The 18,253-nt window shown below is 36.8% G+C and overlaps 5 protein-coding genes across 8 annotated transcripts; 3 read left to right on the plus strand and 2 right to left on the minus strand.

Annotated features, from left to right (window-relative positions):
* The first annotated feature begins 1,309 nt into the window (after positions 1-1,309).
* LOC104723401 (expansin-like B1) lies at positions 1,310-2,950 on the plus strand. Its single transcript, XM_010441767.3, has 4 exons — positions 1,310-1,546; positions 1,900-2,009; positions 2,122-2,433; positions 2,537-2,950. The coding sequence occupies exons 1-4, from the start codon at positions 1,414-1,416 to the stop codon at positions 2,732-2,734; spliced, it is 753 nt and encodes a 250-aa protein (XP_010440069.1). The 5' UTR covers positions 1,310-1,413; the 3' UTR covers positions 2,735-2,950.
* A 184-nt stretch (positions 2,951-3,134) lies between these two features.
* On the plus strand, positions 3,135-6,632 carry LOC104723402 (general transcription and DNA repair factor IIH subunit TFB2-like). The gene is made up of 15 exons (XM_010441768.3): positions 3,135-3,649; positions 3,757-3,924; positions 4,054-4,122; positions 4,222-4,315; positions 4,441-4,541; positions 4,618-4,663; positions 4,738-4,797; positions 4,881-4,949; positions 5,078-5,161; positions 5,283-5,366; positions 5,463-5,548; positions 5,638-5,728; positions 5,899-5,979; positions 6,122-6,196; positions 6,298-6,632. Exons 1-15 carry the CDS (start codon positions 3,537-3,539, stop codon positions 6,433-6,435), a joined length of 1,359 nt encoding a protein of 452 aa, XP_010440070.1. The 5' UTR covers positions 3,135-3,536; the 3' UTR covers positions 6,436-6,632.
* Positions 6,633-6,812: 180 nt separating this feature from the next.
* On the minus strand, positions 6,813-8,995 carry LOC104723403 (uncharacterized). Its single transcript, XM_010441769.3, has 4 exons — positions 8,718-8,995; positions 8,207-8,328; positions 7,744-7,854; positions 6,813-7,363 (listed from the first exon to the last, which is right to left on the minus strand). The coding sequence occupies exons 2-4, from the start codon at positions 8,321-8,323 to the stop codon at positions 7,109-7,111; spliced, it is 483 nt and encodes a 160-aa protein (XP_010440071.1). The 5' UTR covers positions 8,324-8,328; positions 8,718-8,995; the 3' UTR covers positions 6,813-7,108.
* A 463-nt stretch (positions 8,996-9,458) lies between these two features.
* LOC104723404 (uncharacterized) lies at positions 9,459-13,373 on the plus strand. Its single transcript, XM_010441770.3, has 9 exons — positions 9,459-9,929; positions 10,174-10,238; positions 10,328-10,389; positions 11,035-12,102; positions 12,191-12,269; positions 12,368-12,481; positions 12,565-12,693; positions 12,775-12,860; positions 12,991-13,373. The coding sequence occupies exons 1-9, from the start codon at positions 9,785-9,787 to the stop codon at positions 13,214-13,216; spliced, it is 1,974 nt and encodes a 657-aa protein (XP_010440072.1). The 5' UTR covers positions 9,459-9,784; the 3' UTR covers positions 13,217-13,373.
* A 210-nt stretch (positions 13,374-13,583) lies between these two features.
* On the minus strand, positions 13,584-17,607 carry LOC104723406 (disease resistance protein RLM3). 4 transcript variants are annotated; one of them, XR_015572416.1, is made up of 8 exons: positions 16,725-17,569; positions 15,524-16,353; positions 15,263-15,418; positions 14,984-15,156; positions 14,536-14,688; positions 14,322-14,441; positions 13,979-14,225; positions 13,584-13,901 (listed from the first exon to the last, which is right to left on the minus strand). XR_015572416.1 is itself a non-coding variant. In XM_010441772.3 (8 exons), the coding sequence occupies exons 1-8, from the start codon at positions 17,198-17,200 to the stop codon at positions 13,787-13,789; spliced, it is 2,277 nt and encodes a 758-aa protein (XP_010440074.2). In that variant the 5' UTR covers positions 17,201-17,607; the 3' UTR covers positions 13,584-13,786. The 4 variants fall into 4 exon arrangements, 2 of the variants coding, with proteins under 2 accessions (XP_010440074.2, XP_010440075.2); XR_015572415.1 differs by having other exon boundaries at positions 14,536-14,700; XM_010441772.3 differs by having other exon boundaries at positions 14,536-14,700; positions 15,268-15,418; positions 16,725-17,607.
* Positions 17,608-18,253: the final 646 nt, after the last annotated feature.

The raw sequence follows: 18,253 nt of genomic DNA on the forward strand, positions 1-18,253 counted from the left end.
TTCGTCGTAAAATCATGTTGACGTAGGCTTACCGGATCCTAACTCGAACAACATGTTACAGAAGAAAACAATTTCGGGGAAATGACCGAACCGTGTTTTCTGTCAAAATATATAATTGGCTACAACTTGCAAGGGCATGTCGATCTTTATTAGATAAGAAAATAAAATGTTATCTTGTACACAATCCTAAAAATCCTACTAGTGAAAAAAATCAATGAAGGCTTAGTGATTCCAAAAAATAGCACGCTTGGCAAATTCTATTGAGTTCATGCATCCAATACACCAAGCAGTTAGTCGCAAATCAATCTATTAAGTATTAGGTGTCATAAACTTCTCATTTTGGAGGCACGACCTATCATTTTTAAGATAATTTACTAGACCAAAAGTTACATGCCCCCACCACCATTGTCTATTGCATCACATATTTTGGATATTTTCCTCACTCTCATTTTTAATGCACTATATATAGATAACTTTATATATAAGAAATCTACAATAATAATCCCCATTATATATCTTCAATACACAATATAGCGAGAATGCATCAACCAGAAAATAATAGCATATCTCGGTATGTGAATCTCCAGTTATAAGAAAATGGAGATAGTTATGGTTCATGGTCTTCAATGTTCCAAGCTTTACAATTTCTACACAATTAAAAGATAAAATGGACAATAAATTATTCCATTTCATTCATCATAAATTATAAGAGATAGTGTTCTAGTCCACTAACAGATACTCATACTTGATATTTAATAATTTAGTACCATACTATTCGGTACTAAGACTAAGATCTACTCCCTCTGTTCCTCAAAGATTGATGTTTGAGAGATTTTACACAAATTAAGAAATAATGATTATTAATTTTAAATACAATATTGTTTTCCTACTAAAAAATATTATATATTTATAAACCAATGACTATTGAATTTTCTTAATAATACTTCTTGAAGTTTACAAAAGTTTAATATTAATTAACTAAAAGTGGTAAAAATCAATTTTTGTAAGACAAAAAGAAATCACAAAACATCAATCTTTGAGGGACAGAAAGAGTATGCAAAGAATAAAAGTGCGCCTTTTGGGTTGATGCCAACTCTACAGCTACATTGGCATATGAATGATGTAACATTTATTTTAACATTTGAGCCGATCAAGTTAAACTAGAAAATTGCGTAATGCAAGTACGCGTTATAGCTAATATAAATTTGAGTTAGCTTTAAGCTTTTTGCCAAGTGGAAAGTAACAAATAGTAATCAATTGTAGGCACTCTAGCTTCAACTATAAATACCCTATTAAGCCTTGCCTCTATCTCCACCTATCTTTTGTTATACCAATTCTATTAGTTTTCCTATCGCGCTTGTTAAGAAAAAGGAAATACATAATCTTACAATATTTTATAGATAAGATAGCATTATGAATCAATCTCACGCTTTGCTTCTTCTACTCGTTCAAGTCATTGTTCTTTTGCCTCTCCATTGTCTATCCGACGATTTTGTTAGCTCTAGAGCTACTTATTATGGCAGCCCGGACTGCAAAGCAAATCCACGTATGTATTTTTAATCAAATATTGCTATAGATTATGGTCCTTAATTATTAGTTTTTCATTAGTATATAGTACGACCTAACATCTCATTTATGAACCTACACTAATTAATTTATGCATTGTCTACGTATTGGTTGTTTATCCAAATTCTTAATATAGAATTGAAACGATTCCATTAATTAAAAGTGTGCATATCTTCAGTTCGAGTATGACATTATTATGTAATTAGCTAGTATAAACCTTTTCAAGTGTTAGTAATGGATAAAATGCCTAGTGCTATCTATTATAAAAAATATGTTTTATTTGTTGACGAGAATAAAAATATGTTAATCATTGACTATTATATATGTATGCAGGAGGACATTGTGGATATGGAGAATTTGGAAGAGATATCAATAATGGTGAAGTGAGTGGTGTTTCATGGCGACTATGGAACAATGGAACCGGATGCGGTGCTTGTTACCAGGTTTATATATTTCAATTTCATCATTAATTAATATATCATCAGAACACCATACTAAATAAATACTATGTCCATTACTAACCGTATAATGTGATAATTTTATGAATTATAAAAGGTGAGGTGCAAAATACCACCACACTGCAGCGAGGAAGGAGTATACGTAGTGGCTACGGACTCCGGGGAAGGACATGGTACGGACTTCATCTTAAGCCCTAAGGCGTACGGACGTATGGCCCGACCAGGCACAGAGAATCAGCTCTACTCCTTTGGTGTGGTGGACGTTGAGTACCAGAGGATCCCTTGCCGGTACGCAGGGTATAACCTGGTGTACAAGGTCCATGAGAAAAGCTATAATCCTCATTATCTTGCCATCCTTGTTTTGTACGTTGGTGGTGTTAATGACATCCTCGCCGTTGAAGTCTGGCAGGTAACTTAATCTAATATTATTACAGAACAAAACAAGTATATTTGTTAAGGTTTAAACATTAATTAATATATGCTACTATATGGTTGTGTATGCATGATTTTAGGAGGGTTGCAAAGAGTGGATACGTATGAGAAGAGTGTTTGGTGCGGTTCACGATTTGCAAAACCCACCAAGAGGTGCCCTCACATTGAGGTTCTTAGTCTACGGAAGCGCCGGTATCAATTGGGTCCAGTCGCCAAACGCTATTCCCGCCGATTGGACCGCCGGAGCCACATACGACTCGAACATTCTACTTACTTAAATTTCCATCTTCAGTTCATCGATCAGTGTGTTTATATATATATGGTTTCTCTATGTAATGGCTAATATATTTAAATAATGCCCTCTAGAACAATGATAATAAAACATTCGTAGTATAGATTCATATAGTTTATGTATTGTATCTCGTTAAAGAAGATTGTAATGATTTGTATGAGTTCGATTTCAATGGAATAAATCAGTAATAATAAGTTTAACAGATGACCAATCGTTTCGTAAGCATTTTTTACATTTTAGTCAGTCAACAATAGTCATATAAATATAGTCAACCTTTTTTCATGCTATGAACACAAACAAATTTGGCGCGCGAGTTCACATAGGCCCATTAGTATTCTGAAGGCCCGTTAAATTTTAATAAGAAATTAAACAACACCGTAACACGCAGGTTCTTCTGTATTTACGACAATGCAATTGTTACATTGGAGAAATCTCAGTAATTCATACTTCGAATCCTGTTCCTGGTCATCTTCTCCGATCGATTTCGTCAGTTTCCTTTGATTTTAGTTGGTAATCGATTCTGGAGCTCTTCGAGACAAGCAAGAGAGGAGTGAAACCCTAATTTCGATTTAAGTTTTATCTACAACTTCAACCGAAACGCACTAATTTTAACCTTCCTTCTTTAGTCCTGTTTTTGGATTTTGGGTTGATGCTTTTATTTATCTAGTTTTGCGTCGATTGAGGCAGAAACCCTAATTTCGTGGTCACTGTGGAAGTGGAAGCTCACAGTTAGTACACTCTTTCAGAACCGTTCCTGTGAGTAGAAAAAAATCCCTATTGGTGAAAGGATGCCGCAAGTTAAGATCATCGCGAAGAGTTTCATGGACATGGTGGCGTCTCTTCCCGCCATCAAGCTTGACAAGCTCTACAACAATGTCTTCATCTGCGAGGCTATTCTCAGGTTAATTTTTTTTGAATCATAGATAGTTTTTATATGATTTGAAAGACCAGTAAGAGTAGTTATGAAGTAAGATTTAAGGAACTTATTTTATTGAGATGGTTTATTAGGTCTTTGCCACCTCTTGCCAAGAAGTATGTATTGCAGATGTTATACATTGATGTTCCTGTACCTTCTACAATGATGGAGGAGTGGGTGCTTGCAGATGGCGCATCTAAGCATAGAGTTGCTATTGATCGTCTGATTCAATTACGCATTTTTTCAGAAATTGTAGATAGGTATGCGTTCTTGACTTTTATTCTTGATAGTATCATTGTTAAAGACTTGTTCAGATGTTATATATTCTCTTGACTTTGGATGTTAGCTTGCTTATTCAACCCTCTGACCTCCACTTCCTATTTTTGCAGGAAAAGGGGAACCAGTTACAGCCTCAACCGTACATTTCAGAACAATCTTCAGAAACATATTATTTCCGGGTAAAGGCATTGTTACGTTGATGGTATAGTCCTTTTTCGTTAATTTTTTCTCTAGGTTTTTGGAGAAGATGCTGATGAGCCAAAAATTAATCTTTGCAGTGGAGTTTTACCTAGAGAGCCTATGAATTCCCACAATGCTATTAAGCTTCCAAGTCTACAAGAACTCGAGGCCTATGCCCATAAGAAATGGGAGGTCTGTTTATTTTCTTAATTTTGTTTATTGATAATACTAGTAAGATGGAAGCAATTGTAAAGAAGAAATATCTTTTCAATATGAATTTGGTTTGTATCTGATGATGTGCCACTAATGTTTGTCAGAGTTTCTTGCTACAACTCATAAATTCGGGTCATGGTGAGAAGCTAACTGGCATCAGTGAATCTATGATGAAAATCTTCCAGCGAGGTTTATTGAGTCAAAGGTAATGTTATTATCATACACGTCTATAGATGCACAGTGGTGGCATATATCCTAATACAGTTCATGCGACATTGCAGAGATAAAGATGGCCCAAGATTAACTGAGAGTGGCTTTCAGTTTTTGGTATGCAAATTATGAATCAGTGATCTTTAATTATTTGTATATATATGTGTAACCTTATTGACCCTAACTTGCAGCTGATGGATACAAATGCCCAGCTTTGGTACATTATTCGAGAATACATATCGAATGCCGAGGTTTGTATCATGCCTTAACAAGGTTTATTTAAGTTAAAATCTCTATATCGCTGAATGAATAACGCAATACCATTGTTGTTCAGGAACGAAATGTAGAACCAGCAGACTTGATTTCGTTTTTGTTGGAGCTTAGTTTTCATGTTACTGGTGAGGTATAACTGAACTTCACAAAAAAAGTCATTTCAAGCGTTCTTGTTCTCTTCTTTTTTCACTCTTACTGGATTGCGCTGGAAACTTGTTAATTATTTCGTTGAGCTCAAACATCTTATACACATTGCAGGCATATAACTCAAATACGTTGACAGAGGTTCAAAGAAAAACACTCAAGGACCTTGAAGACTTGGGATTAGTCAAGCTTCAACAGGTTAGAGTTAGACCATTTGTAATATTACCAAATGCCAAAAGAAAAAAACTTTGCAGAAGTTAAAATTAGAGAGATTATAGAATTATATCATAAGCTGAGCTAGTCTTTCTAATTATTAAAGGGAATGAAAGACAGTTGGTTTATTCCTACGAAACTGGCTACAAATTTATCAGTCAGTCTGGCAGATTCATCATCGCGAAAAGAGGTCACACCTTTTTTTATCCCCCTCTTGTCCCATTTCTATGTACTACCAACATTTTCTTGATTTCGAGTATCATTGCTGTTTGTTATTCTTTTTCAGGGTTTTGTCGTGATGGAAACAAACTTCAGGATGTATGCGTACTCCACATCTAAGTTACAGTGTGAAATTTTACGTCTGTTTGCGAGGTAGTAGCTCCTGAACATCGACCTGAAACTCTACTCGTCTGTGTTTTAAGATCCTTTAGGTCTAAGTAGTTGCTGCTTCATTTGTCCAGGATAGAGTACCAACTTCCAAACCTTATTGCTTGTGCAATTACAAAGGAAAGTTTGTACAATGCATTTGACAATGGCATCACATCAGACCAGGTACCTTTGGTTTCGGTTGAAATTTTTTTTGAAGTATCCATCCAATACATGATTTTATGCTTACACTTGACCGGACCCATACTGTCCATAAGATGGTGATCAAATTGCTGATGCTTTTCTTATAAGTTTCTGAATGATCTTTTTTATTTTTTTTCTTTTTGCTGTCACAGATTATAACTTTTCTCCAGCAAAATTCTCATCCACGATGTGCTGATCGAGTCCCATCTATTCCAGAAAATGTCACAGATCAGGTTTATACACCCTCCTTCCATTTAGTGTCAATTATAATAAAATGTGTCTATGATTGGTTTATAGCTTGAAAAGTGTATACCATCTCTGCCCCCTGATTTATCAGGCTTGTGCTGATGAGTTCAAATGCATTGTTTTTGGCAGATACGGCTTTGGGAGGGTGATCTGAAGAGAATCGAGATGACCCAAGCCCACTTCTACGATGAATTTCCTTCAAAAGTAACAAACTTGAATCCTCTTAATTTTTGCTTTTTCTTTATGTCGCAAATCCGTTAATAGTAAATCCCAGTAACCAAAATCGTGAAACATTATGTTGGCAGGATGTGTTTGAGGCAGCTTGTGACTTTGCTCGGGAATGGGGAGGCCTTCTTTGGGAAGACTCTAAGAGAATGCGACTTGTTGTGAAATCTGAAGTTCACAATCAAATGCGTGATTTTCTTCATACCCAAAGCAAATAATAAGAAGGAACTCACATTTTCATCTCTTGGTTAAACCAAAACCTCATGTTTTGCTACTACAAAATATATATTGCGTAAGATTTCAGCAGAAAGAGAAAGATGTCTTGTTACTTTATATTAGTTCTTCTCCTGGGAACACATGTTGTACCCTGTCGATTGTACAAGCTTTAGGAATATACCTACCAATCTTGTCAAAATCGTTGATGTATATAGTCTGAGAGGATGCCCCATTTTTACGGATTCTGAAAACCGGTAAACAATTTACATGCAAGTGTTGACATCAATCTCAAGCAAACTACACATCTTTCCGATACTATGCACAAACACTCGTCATACTTTTTCTACATTTAAACGCACACGGCAAACTCATCTGGAAATACTGGTAACTGATAACTTAATTCAAAATATTCTTCAGTTGATGTTAAGTTTATTTGAAAATAATATATCTGTGATAATCCAACCAGGGCCACCTCTATAAGTTCTTGCACGCTAGACAGTAGACAGACCAGAAACTCGGTTTTGTTTCTATTCAGTCAACCGAATTCCAAATTATTAAGACCGAGCAAATGCGAGGCTGCGATCTCAGCTTACTCAACTAAGAGAACTTAAACCGTTGGATGTGTACAGAGACTCTGAATCTATTATGTGTCAACATGAAGACAAAGATCAGTCTTTATTTTGCTTGAGCTTTTTCGTTGGCTGAGGATTCTGAATCTTGGATCTTCTCGCCCGTGTTTGCCTCTGCACTCATATTTGCATTTCCACGTGCCCGAGCGAGTCTCTCAGCCTCTTCAATCTTTCTTATAGCTTCCTGTTGTGTTGCGTTCATCATTGTCCCCATTGTTTTCTTCTCTCCTTCGAGCTGAATCTCCATTATGGTACCAGCTTGCTTGTCTATCGGTTTGAAGTAGTCTTCAATCTGAGCCTCCTGTATTGGTAAAGACCCGAAACAAACTTAAGACTTGAAATTCTCCTAACACGGACAAAAGTAAAACAAAAGAGATGGAAAGCTTTCTAATTTGGGAAACACAAGCTCTGGTGACTGGTCTCGTTTCGCTATTTCGGTCTTTCCTTCCAAAACGTTTTGCTATCAAAATCTCAAACACCAAAAAACTAAAAAAAATTTCCCATCTTTGAATGCTTTGGATCAAAAAGGCACTTAGCTGACACGATATCACAAACATATTTTGACGACACTTAATGTACATATATAGGCTTATAGCTGATATTAAGAAAGTGATAAACTCAATGGGATTAAAGCAAACAATTTGCAAAGTTGGGGACTGAGGATAAAGACAAGAGACTAACCGTATTCTCAATCTGCTTATTCAAATTCTGCATCTCCTCAACCATACGGCGGACTTCAGATAATACAATCTGCTCTGGGAGTCTGTTTATCTCTGCTTTCCTTTGTTGGGCCTGCAAGACAGATAAAAAAGGTATTCCATGACAACCCTTGCTAGAAGCTAAAAGTCATAAGTATCGTTGAACATATATAACACCTAATAAGTCCATATGATTAGGAAACTCTAATTGAAGGAAAATCTTATTTCATCACACTTCAAATGTACAATATTGAAGTAAGTATTCTGCATACAAGTTTATAGACATACAAGCTGCTTCAGTGTCTCATCCTCAATCATGTAGAAAAAGGTTTTTCAAAAGTATACGATCAACTTTGGTCCAAGAAAAGGCAGAAATTAGGGTTTCATCAACTTAATTATTCTACCATTCATACTAAGGCATGGTGAGAAAGAAAAAAGAAAGAAACCTGCTGGATACGCTTTTCGAGTTGCAACCTGTAAGTCCGGATTCTCCGCTCTTCATACCCAGAGAGGACTCTCACATAGAACATTGCTTTTCTCCCATATTCCAGCAGCTTGTTCATCTTTCCTGCAAACCATCACGAGTTTTACTAAACAATCAATGAATAGCAAAACCTATCAAAATCAACAAGTGTAATGGATCCTGTGAAACCAAAAGGAAAAAATAACAAACCTAGAAATGATTGTTCACTAGCCACAAACAAACATAGCTGAGAAATTGAAGTTGGTATCCAAAGAGAACTAAGATGTCTAACATCGCGCATCAGTTATCATTATCGATCAAATGAACAGGAGAGCTTATAACTATCATAAGCTCCGATACATAGAATCAAACTATAGATCTATATCATTCTTATCGAAGACTACGAAATGACGGGAATCGCAGGTTCAAATCCCAGAAAATCAAAGATGGAATCGAAAAGAGGATTACACAAAATTGGAATTATGCAAACGAACCTCAATTAGGAACTAAATTATCGATCGACAGAGACCGGATTGCTCAAATGGGATTAACTCTTGACTCTGCCACACAACAAACCACACAAGCGAGCGACGAAGAACAAAAAAAATCAGGAGTCACTGAGATAATCCGATCGAAAATATCTGCTACTGGTTCAACAACAGACTGAGGAAGAGGAACTCCGGCTCCGGCGGCAAGAAAACTCCGTCACCGATCTCTCTTTCGCTTGACTTGAAGGGGATAATACCAACGCTTCTCTCTTCCTTAGTGGGCTATTTTAGGGCCATTTAAATTGAAGCAGGCTTAGTATGGGCTTAACCGGCCCGATATGTCTTGCCAACTCTACCCCTTTGGCTCTGCAGTCACATGTAGCCGTTGATTGATTCTCGACAGTACTCACAAGTAGCCGTTGAAAATAAATTCTATTGATCAATTCCTATTTGTTTCAATTTTAAATTTATTACTAGGCTCCAAACTCTTTAATTTTCAACCAATAATTTTGGTTGAAATACCGATGAATATTGAATGTTTAGATCGCTGACGTCTTTAATTAAAAAAAATATGTGTATTACGGTATACTTACTTTGATCAATTAAATTGGATACAGATCATTTTTGAATCTGTCGAAGAATACAAAGCAAAAATGATTTGTTAAGTTTACCCCAAAAAAAAAAAAAAAAAAAAATTGTAAAGAAACAAGAAATATATGCCTGCATTACGGGATTTGGTTTGGTTCTGTGGAAATGCCGGTTTAAAAGAACCGGTTTTGCTTCTTCTTTCTTTCTTTATCCTCCTTTTCCTTCAGATTTACTTTATTCACGATGAAAGAGAGATGCTCAAAATCCAAGTAGTGACAAAAGTAACCCTGAGAAGAGACCATTATTACAATCCTTTCCACTTAACGGCTAGTTTATGTGAATGTTCCTTCATCAATCATCTTGTCTGAGCTAAAAAAGACAGGCAGGCACCAAATTAGACACTACTCTTTCTCTCTTTCTCTCTTTCTCGCTCTGTGTTCCTCTCTCCTGTGAATCCCTAATTTTTATTGATAATATTAGTGTAAATGGAGGCATTCGAGCATATGATAGTGGACGAGTTTACCGAAGAAGACTTCTACGAGACGATAGAAGCTCCAAAGTTCGTAGACCTCACCGCACCAGATCATCGCCCTGAAGGAGATGATCGTTACTGGTTCTGTTCCAGAGTTGGTCTGAATCCTTTTTAACATTTTACTTTCTCTCTTTTTTTTTTTTGAGCATTTGAATCAATCATTAGTAACACCATTATTATTAATGTTCCAGAGATCTGGGAAAATTTGATTTTGATGTTTTCTGAAAATTGCTAAATTAGGGTTCTTAGTGAACAGTGTTTGTTTTGTTTTTGGGTTTGACTTTTAATTGGAATGTGTTTTGATCCGTTTTTGGTTTCTTGGTGATAATGTGTGTACCTTAGGATGTGATCAGAAGCATGAAGAGTTCATGGATTCGGAAGCAATCTACCAAAAATTCGTTCTTCGGGTTAGCTGAAAGATCTAAACTTTTGTTTTCCTTATTTTCATTCGTTTAGAAAAAAATTCACTAACTTTGATGTTAATCAACATTACTAGGTCATGGCAGCTAGGAGTCCAAGTGTTCGTCTTCGAAAAGCTCTTTACAGAAAAGATTTCAGGTATTGAACTTCATTTCTCATGTACAATTTGTACTTAGAGATAGAGCTGGGCATTCGGGTAACCCGTTCGGGTTCGGGTAAACGGGTTTAGAAAAATAGAACCCATTGGGTATTTTTAGATATATGGGTTCGGTTCGGTTTGGGTACTATCGGGTTCGGGTCGGTTTGGGTTACAAATTTTAGAGCCCGATTAGTACCCGAACTACCGGGTAACCGAAAAAATATAATTAAATTTAAATAAATTTAGTTAAATTTTGACTTACATAAAAAATATTTTAGATATTTTGATTATTTTTGATATTTAGGTATAAAACTAAATGAAATATTCAAAATTATAATCATAATTTTGGGGTAATTGCATTATATTAATGATAAATATTATAAATATGTTTATATGTTCGGGTTTAATGGATATCCAAACGGGTACCGGGTATTATCCGACCCTAACCCGAACCCACGGGTATTAGAAAATTGAACCCAATAGGATTTTATAGGCAAACCCGTACCCAACCCGAACCCGATTTTTCGGGTCGGATTCCAGGTTGGGTATTCGGGTACGGTTTTTATGCCCAGGCCTACTTAGAGAGATCATCACTGTAATGTGTGTTTAATGTTACAGTGTTCTACATACTTTTGTTGTTACAGTGTTGATCCTAAATGTCCAAACACGGTTCCTGCAAAGCCATCGAGATCACGCGTTTCTAGATTGGCTATGATCTCGGCAATACCTCAGAAGGGTAATGGTAATGTCATCAGGTCAAAGGAAGTAAAAGTAGTTCCCACAAAGAAGAATGTAACTCCAAAGGCAAAGGTGTCCTCAGTGATCTCATCAGTTCCTCAGAAGGCGTTAACTGAGAGAAAGAAGCAAATGAAGAGTCCAGCCGCTTTTAGGAGTGTACAAAACCCGAGAAATGCAACAACCAAGGTGTCAGAAAACAGAGTTGTTGCAAAGGCTTTGGTGTTTCAATCACCAAAGAAGTTGGTGAAACTGAAGAGATCTGTGGAGCTTAGTTCCTCGGTGAAGAAGTTGTGTAATGGGATGCGGAAGCTTGAGATTGAGAACAAAAGTAACGGTTTAGGGGTTAATCATAAGGTTGTGAGTTCAGTTCCATCTAGAAGACCGCTAAAGACACGAGAGGTGAAGAGCCGAGTGTTTGATTCTGTGCGGTCACAGAAACAGAACGATTCGAATACCAAAGGTGTCAGTACTTTGAAGAAGAGGGTTAAGAAAAAGGAAGAGCCTGTACTTTCCTCTGATGCTTCTAAAGCTCATGAGGCTAATGGCAAGGAACTTGAGAATCAGTCGTTGCCAGGAACTGAAAAAACTAGTGGAGATGAAGAGCTCGTGGTCCAAAACAAATCTGAAGAATTGTCAGACACATTGAAGGCTAACATGAACAACCAACTCCAGGCCACAGAAGATCCTGCTGTGGTAAAGGAGAGTGCAGAGATTGAAGAAAAGGAGAATGCATTAGCTTTGGAGTGTGAGGACAAAGAGAATGCTACTATTGCAGCGGCTGTCGATAGAGAAGATATTTCTGTAATAAAGGTGAGTGGACTGAACAAAGCAAAGCATTGTGAGACTGTGGAGACTGAAGACAAGGAAAATGCATTACCATTGGAGTGTGAGAACAAAGAAAATGCTACTAATGCGACAGACGTTGATAGAGAAGGCGATGATAAGGAAAATTCTTCAGCCTTGGACAATAACAGGTGAGGAAAATGTTGGTTGTTTGCTTTACTTTGGGTTCTCGTTCGCTCATCATCTCACAGATACACTTGTTTTGTGGGAATCTTGCAGAAAAGTCGACCAAGCTACCTACCCTTTGTTGAAAAAGAAAGTCTTTGGCAAGAAAGAAAATTGTAAAACTACTCAAAAGGTATGTTACATAGCCTATGTACCTTCTGTATACTTATTAGTTATTAATTGGGCTCTACTATCATCTTTTGTGTATTTATATGCATTTGTATGGACCAGGTTATGACAGTAGCAGATAAATGTTTCAATGGCAAGACTGTTTCGGCTGGTACTCGTGTGAAGTATACAAAACCTAAGCTCACGAATCCAAAGCCTTTTCGACTTCGAACTGATGTATGATGTGCAATAATCAAAGATATATTCTCTCATATGCAACTTTGGTTTTTTATTTCTGATGGTAGAATTTTTTTTTATAGGAAAGACAAATTCTCAAGGAAGCACACACGGAGAAGAAACCACAGTGTACTACTCTTGCCAAAGAAGAAACTGCAAGCATTATGGGGTTCCATAGTGAAAACTTGGGTCCAAAACATCATCCTGTTCGAGTAAGTTCTTTGTGAAGCATATCAATGTATGTTCATCGTGTGAGTGTTTCTTTTGGTGATATAATAATCTCCAACTTGCAGGTAGAGAAGAACACAACTTCCCAGCTAAAAGCTCCAAGAGGAACATCCACAACACTTGTCTCTGAGAACATGATTAATAGCAAGAGGTAAAAACTGCTTGATCAGAAAGACAAAAGTATATTCTATCACTTGAGAGAACATGGCAAACGAGTCTTGACTTGTCTAGCAGTTACCTTTTCTCGCAATGTAATCTGAAAATTTTGTGCATTTTCTCAGGGTTGCATTAGGTAGAAAGAAGCAAGTAGCAAGGAAAGGAATTGAAACCGTGGAGGAAACCTCACAGATGAATGGAGAATCTAAAGAAGTTGCAGTCATCAACAAACCTTCTGTTTGTGTTCTTGCTTCAGGGGAGAAAAGACCTGCAACTGTCCCAAAGGGACCAAACTTCCATAGTATTCATCTCCCTAAGAGCTGTACAAAGAGATTGGCATCACAAGCCTAAGGTCGGCTTTTTAAAAATGTTTGCAGTTTGAGTCACACGGGAGTCTTGTAAGTTTGGTTGATCTTTGATGATTAACAGAAGTGAGATTGTGTTGTTGTCTATAATTGAACACTTGCTCAGTTTCCAGATTAATCAATACAAAAAATGTTTAAGCTAACGGAATCCTGGTTGGATGATGAAACGGTTCATTGAAATGAGTGTTACTTGTGCTTTCATCAAGTAACTTGAACAGGTAAAAATGATTTGAGGATTACCGAGACGAGAACGGAACCTATTACCTAGGTGAATACCCGCGCATAATGTTTTTCTACACTATGTAAACATATTACAGTATAGTTAATCAAATCATAATGTAACGAATGATAAGTGATCAAACGATTTTAAATAGTATTGAGGGCCTTGAGGCCATGCAGTAAAAAGACTTGCACTAAATTCAGTTAAACAGATTTAGACAATTTCGGGGTAATGCGACCAGAATTCCAGTAGTAGACCTGCGTTTTAGCCTTTTAGGCTTCAATATCTAGCTCGGTCCTGACTCTTTCTAGGGCCAGGCTAAGCTTCAGCTTGTTTTTAACCATTAAATCTACCATCAAATGATTTATCTATGCCACTTATGTTGTACTTCTCGTACACATTTATCCAATTTTCCCACCACCAAACTTTTGCTTGTTGAGCCACTCTTCGGCTACAAATAACCACTCATTGTTAGATTGACTGACATGAATCCTATGTGTACGTAAGAATATATATATTTCACATTACCTGAACTCCAAACGTTTGAGAACTACAATTCTGCCACTGAGGATGCCAAGTGTTATATACACGCCTTCTTCACACTCGATCTTTTTCTCCTCCACTTGAGAAGCACTCACTATAGATGTTGGCCCCTGAAAATCAAACGAGAGGTCACTACTCCTTCGAATCCAGTGATGCACAATTTTGTCTCTTCGGAGGCTTGCGTCCAGTTTTTTTCGAGACTGGGGATTTGAACATTTTCCATCGGTTATACCTACAGGCATAAAGTGTTTGAGGGACTTATATCAGCAAGAATTTTAAGTCCAGATTACAAATCTCCATGCAAGTTTTAAAATATCACTTCCCTTACCATTGGGCAAATGCGCACCGTAATTTTTGAAAAGCATCTCACTCACAGGTTCATTTCTCATATTGCTTGCTTCCATGTTTCTTTGAAGCTCTGAATTTGAACTTTGTCCATACCTTAAATCTGCAGGCATAGAAGTAAGGGTGAAAAAAAATAGTTTTCCACATGCAACGTACGCCAAAAGATTGGTACGAATGCCAAAAGTTATTATACACACCTGGTTCACAGTACTCGGTCTTTTCCTCCCCCACTTGAGAAGCTTTCGAGCTTTGTATATCTTTTGAGAATTCATTACTGGTTTTGTATCTTCTGAGGCTTGCGTCCATGTTTCCTTGAAATTGGGAATTCGAAGATTCCCCATACATTAAACCTGCATGCATAGCTAATGTGAAGCAAGAGAGTTATTCATTGCGTACGTGTGATATGATATAGTTTAGTATTCATTTGGATTTGAATCCAAATGCATCATCTAGATGCAAAAACCAAATTAGAAAACAACTAACAACATATGCATGGTGTATTCATATCCAGATGCCACATCCGAAAATGGAGAAACGAACGGGCTAGTCCGAGAGACTTTTAATCAATGTTTCTAATTCCAATGTTAAAACTATCACCGAGCCATTTTTTCATATTATCAATTTCGTCACCCAATAGGCCAATACCTTGATCCTTGCCGTTGGGGTCTAACCCAACATAGCAAACTTTATTTCTTTCCTCAAAATTACCACCACCACCACCAGTTGATCTATCAATGCCACATAAAATATTGTACTTCTTGCACACTCTTGCACAATTCTCCGACCACCATGCTTCTACTTGTTGGGCCACACTTCGACTGCAACCAATAACTTATTGTTAGATTGATTCGTATTTATCCTACTAGTTACTTAAGATTCTAACGTAATATGAAAAAAGAAGCGTAACATTGTGTAAGATCCCACATTACTTGTAGCTCAAATGTTTGAGATCTCTTGTTCCGTCACTGCGGATGTTAAGTAACATAGACACGCCTAGTGCTAAGTGGATCCACTCTGCTTTCACTTGAGAAACACTTGAGCTTGCGTCCATGTAATTTCTTTGAGGCTGGGAATTTGAACCTGCATGCATATGTGTTTAAGGGAATTATAACATATCAGCAATAATTATAATTCAAGTGGTAACAACACTATTTCCATGCAATTTTTTAATATTGATTCCCTCACCATTGGTTAAACACGCAATGTAATCTTGATCTTTGCCATCTAACCCATCATATCTGATTTTTAGGTTGCTCTCATTACGAAACTCCGATAGCATCTTCACCCACTCTTCCTTGTCCAATATCCTTCGAAAAGACGAACCGAAGTGCTTGAGAGCTTTTGGACGATTACCCGCAAGCTTTGCCGCTTCAGCTGCGAGGTTGCTGAAACCATGAGGTGGAGAGTTTTTCTCGAAAGCATATCGACAAAATATTTGAAGAGCCAGTTCATCTGATGGGAATTCCACTTCATAAACTTGTTGAATCTTGTGAGCCCTGAGAAGTTCCCTTTTCTGAGTAATCACAACAATTCTGCTCTCAGATCCAAACCACCTGATTCGTCCTACCAACGTTTTTAGTAGCTCAAGTTCATCAACATCATCAAGAACTATAAGAACTTTCTTGTTCTTTAGTCGTTGTTCCACCGCACCACATTGCTCTATCTTCTTTATATTCTTTTGACAAAGAATTTCTGATAAAAATTGTTTTTCCCAACACAACTTCTGGTCATAGTCGCTCCCCAATGTTCTCCTATATGCTACGAAAGCCCGGGCCCGATCCTCGAACTGGCTAATGAGTTTGATGTATAGAGCTCTTCCTATGGTAGTCTTACCACTTTCGGGAGGTCCACAAATCCCTATCATTCTCGCTTCCTTGGAGTTGAACCGCAACATTGATATCAATGTCTCTATATGAGCTTCAATCCCAACGAAGTCTCTAAAATTATCTGATGGGGTAATAAGTTTGTTTGAAACATCGTTGGCAATGTTTTGAACCATTTCTGCTTCGCTACGCCTACATAACAATAATGATACAAGACTATGGTTAGGTTGATTAGGATATGGTTAGAACATTATATTAGTGGTTTACTTGATGAGTTTGGTTTTCATATTATCTTTTATACGTTAGAGTTATGCATTAGGGTTATGATTAAGTTGTATGAAACCTAGATATATAAGGGTATCTATCAATTAATAAAAGAACAAACCCCAAGAATTAACCTTAATCTCGAGAACTAACCTTTCATATATTCTTCTTAATTCACAAGGAAAGAAAGGTTCATAACAAATAACAAATAGCCAATTCTAATCAAGGAACATCCCTAAAAGCATAAACTAATTCTGATATGTAAGCTAAAATATATAAATAAATAAAAACATAATTACCAGTTCCGAAGATCTTCTCCGGCAAGATTTGCTACCTCTACTAGAGCTCTTGTCCATTTTCGTATCTCATTTTCTGTTCTGCCGATGCAGGTCTCTCCAAAGACCTTGCCGAACTCTCCCGTCTGTTTTCTAACATGAGAAGCATCTACTTTGTAGAAAATAGGAATCACCATTTGATCAAACTCCTCACGGCACTCTCGGATCTTCACCAACTCATCTAAGCACCACTTGGAAGAAGCATAGTTCTCAGAGAAGACGACGATCGCAATCCTCGATTCTGCTATCGCCTTTAAAAGCTCCGGGTTGATATCGCGGCTTCTTTCGATCCTGTTGTCGTTGAATGTTTTGATTAACTTGCGATCGAGTTCCTTACGAAGATGGCTGACTAATGAATGGCGGACATCTTCCCCTCTGAAGTTGGGGAAAACATCGTATCTCCAGCAACGAGAAGAAGAAGAAGAAGAAGAAGACTTCATGGATAGCTATAGAAAGAAAAACACATTTCCAAAAGGGAAAGCATTCTGAAGTTTATACACAGATATGGAAAAGATGAAGACGACATCAAGGTTGGATCCACTCAAAAGCCAAGTTGAGCAAAGATTTCTCATCCTATAGCAATTAGGGCCACATCCTATAGCGATTAGGGCCACGTCCTATAGAAAACAAGGCCACATCCTATTCCTCTATACGTCAACGGTTCATCAACACCACCCAAAAACAAAAAAAAAATCAATTCATTTCAGGAAGATAAGCTTTATTTTGCAGTATGTGTTTTTTTTTTTGACAGAGTTGGTCTCTGTTCTTGAACTGGTTTATATTATTTTTGAAGTTGGAAAAGATTTTTTTGTTAAATTTCTAAACTAACTATAAGTCTCATTTATTTAAGTTATTACCAATTTGCAAAATCTTATATAAGTAAAATTCAAATTTTGGTAGATGTTACCAAATTAATATACCTTGCACTACTCATAATTATGACATTTACTTGAGATAATTTTGTGTTTACTTTCAATTTTTTTTTGTGTGTGTTTGTGGCAGTTTTTTTAATTCTTGTCCAGTTATCACTATTAATGACATTTAACCTATGGATTATGATTATTATAACCTATACTGATTGCAAGCATTTTATACACCTGGGTTTATAACAAAAAAAGAACATGTGAATTAGTGCTTTATTGTGATTCATACATTGTCACCACTCAGAGCCTAAATAATACTATTAGTTACACTAAAGTCTAAAACGTAAATTTAGTACGTAATAGAGTTCCTTCCTACAACTTCTTAAGTATACAATACTCCATTTTGACTTCAACTAGTTACTCCATTATAAAGTTAGAACTTAGAAAGATAGCCATTATCATTCCAATGTAGCTAAAAGATAGCTGTTAACTTTTAGAAATTGGAGACTAAAGGCATCCCTTTCCATATAGATACAATGGTTCGTTGATCTATGTGCGCCAATGATCGTTGATTTCTGGTGTGTTAAACGCTAAAAATCATGTCTAGCTCATTTTATATATATGGGTTAT

Source organism: Camelina sativa, chromosome 11 (genome assembly GCF_030686135.1).
Source record: "Camelina sativa cultivar CO46 ecotype springtype chromosome 11, ASM3068613v1".
In the NCBI taxonomy this organism is placed as follows: domain Eukaryota; kingdom Viridiplantae; phylum Streptophyta; class Magnoliopsida; order Brassicales; family Brassicaceae; genus Camelina; species Camelina sativa.

Coding starts and splice junctions, on each gene's coding strand:
- LOC104723404 (XM_010441770.3), top strand. CDS start 9,785: ATGGAGGCATTCGAGCATATGATAGTGGACGAGTTTACCGAAGAAGAC. Junction 9,930..10,173: donor CTGGTTCTGTTCCAGAGTTG/GTCTGAATCCTT, acceptor TGTGTACCTTAG/GATGTGATCAGAAGCATGAA. Junction 10,239..10,327: donor ACCAAAAATTCGTTCTTCGG/GTTAGCTGAAAG, acceptor CAACATTACTAG/GTCATGGCAGCTAGGAGTCC.
- LOC104723402 (XM_010441768.3), top strand. CDS start 3,537: ATGCCGCAAGTTAAGATCATCGCGAAGAGTTTCATGGACATGGTGGCG. Junction 5,980..6,121: donor CAGAAAATGTCACAGATCAG/GTTTATACACCC, acceptor TGTTTTTGGCAG/ATACGGCTTTGGGAGGGTGA. Junction 6,197..6,297: donor ACGATGAATTTCCTTCAAAA/GTAACAAACTTG, acceptor TTATGTTGGCAG/GATGTGTTTGAGGCAGCTTG.
- LOC104723406 (XM_010441772.3), bottom strand. CDS start 17,200: ATGAAGTCTTCTTCTTCTTCTTCTTCTTCTCGTTGCTGGAGATACGAT. Junction 16,354..16,724: donor GGAGAAGATCTTCGGAACTG/GTAATTATGTTT, acceptor ATTGTTATGTAG/GCGTAGCGAAGCAGAAATGG. Junction 15,419..15,523: donor CATTGCGTGTTTAACCAATG/GTGAGGGAATCA, acceptor ATATGCATGCAG/GTTCAAATTCCCAGCCTCAA.
- LOC104723401 (XM_010441767.3), top strand. CDS start 1,414: ATGAATCAATCTCACGCTTTGCTTCTTCTACTCGTTCAAGTCATTGTT. Junction 1,547..1,899: donor GGACTGCAAAGCAAATCCAC/GTATGTATTTTT, acceptor ATATGTATGCAG/GAGGACATTGTGGATATGGA. Junction 2,434..2,536: donor TCGCCGTTGAAGTCTGGCAG/GTAACTTAATCT, acceptor GCATGATTTTAG/GAGGGTTGCAAAGAGTGGAT.
- LOC104723403 (XM_010441769.3), bottom strand. CDS start 8,323: ATGAACAAGCTGCTGGAATATGGGAGAAAAGCAATGTTCTATGTGAGA. Junction 7,855..8,206: donor TCGAAAAGCGTATCCAGCAG/GTTTCTTTCTTT, acceptor TCTGTCTTGCAG/GCCCAACAAAGGAAAGCAGA. Junction 7,364..7,743: donor ATAAGCAGATTGAGAATACG/GTTAGTCTCTTG, acceptor TTACCAATACAG/GAGGCTCAGATTGAAGACTA.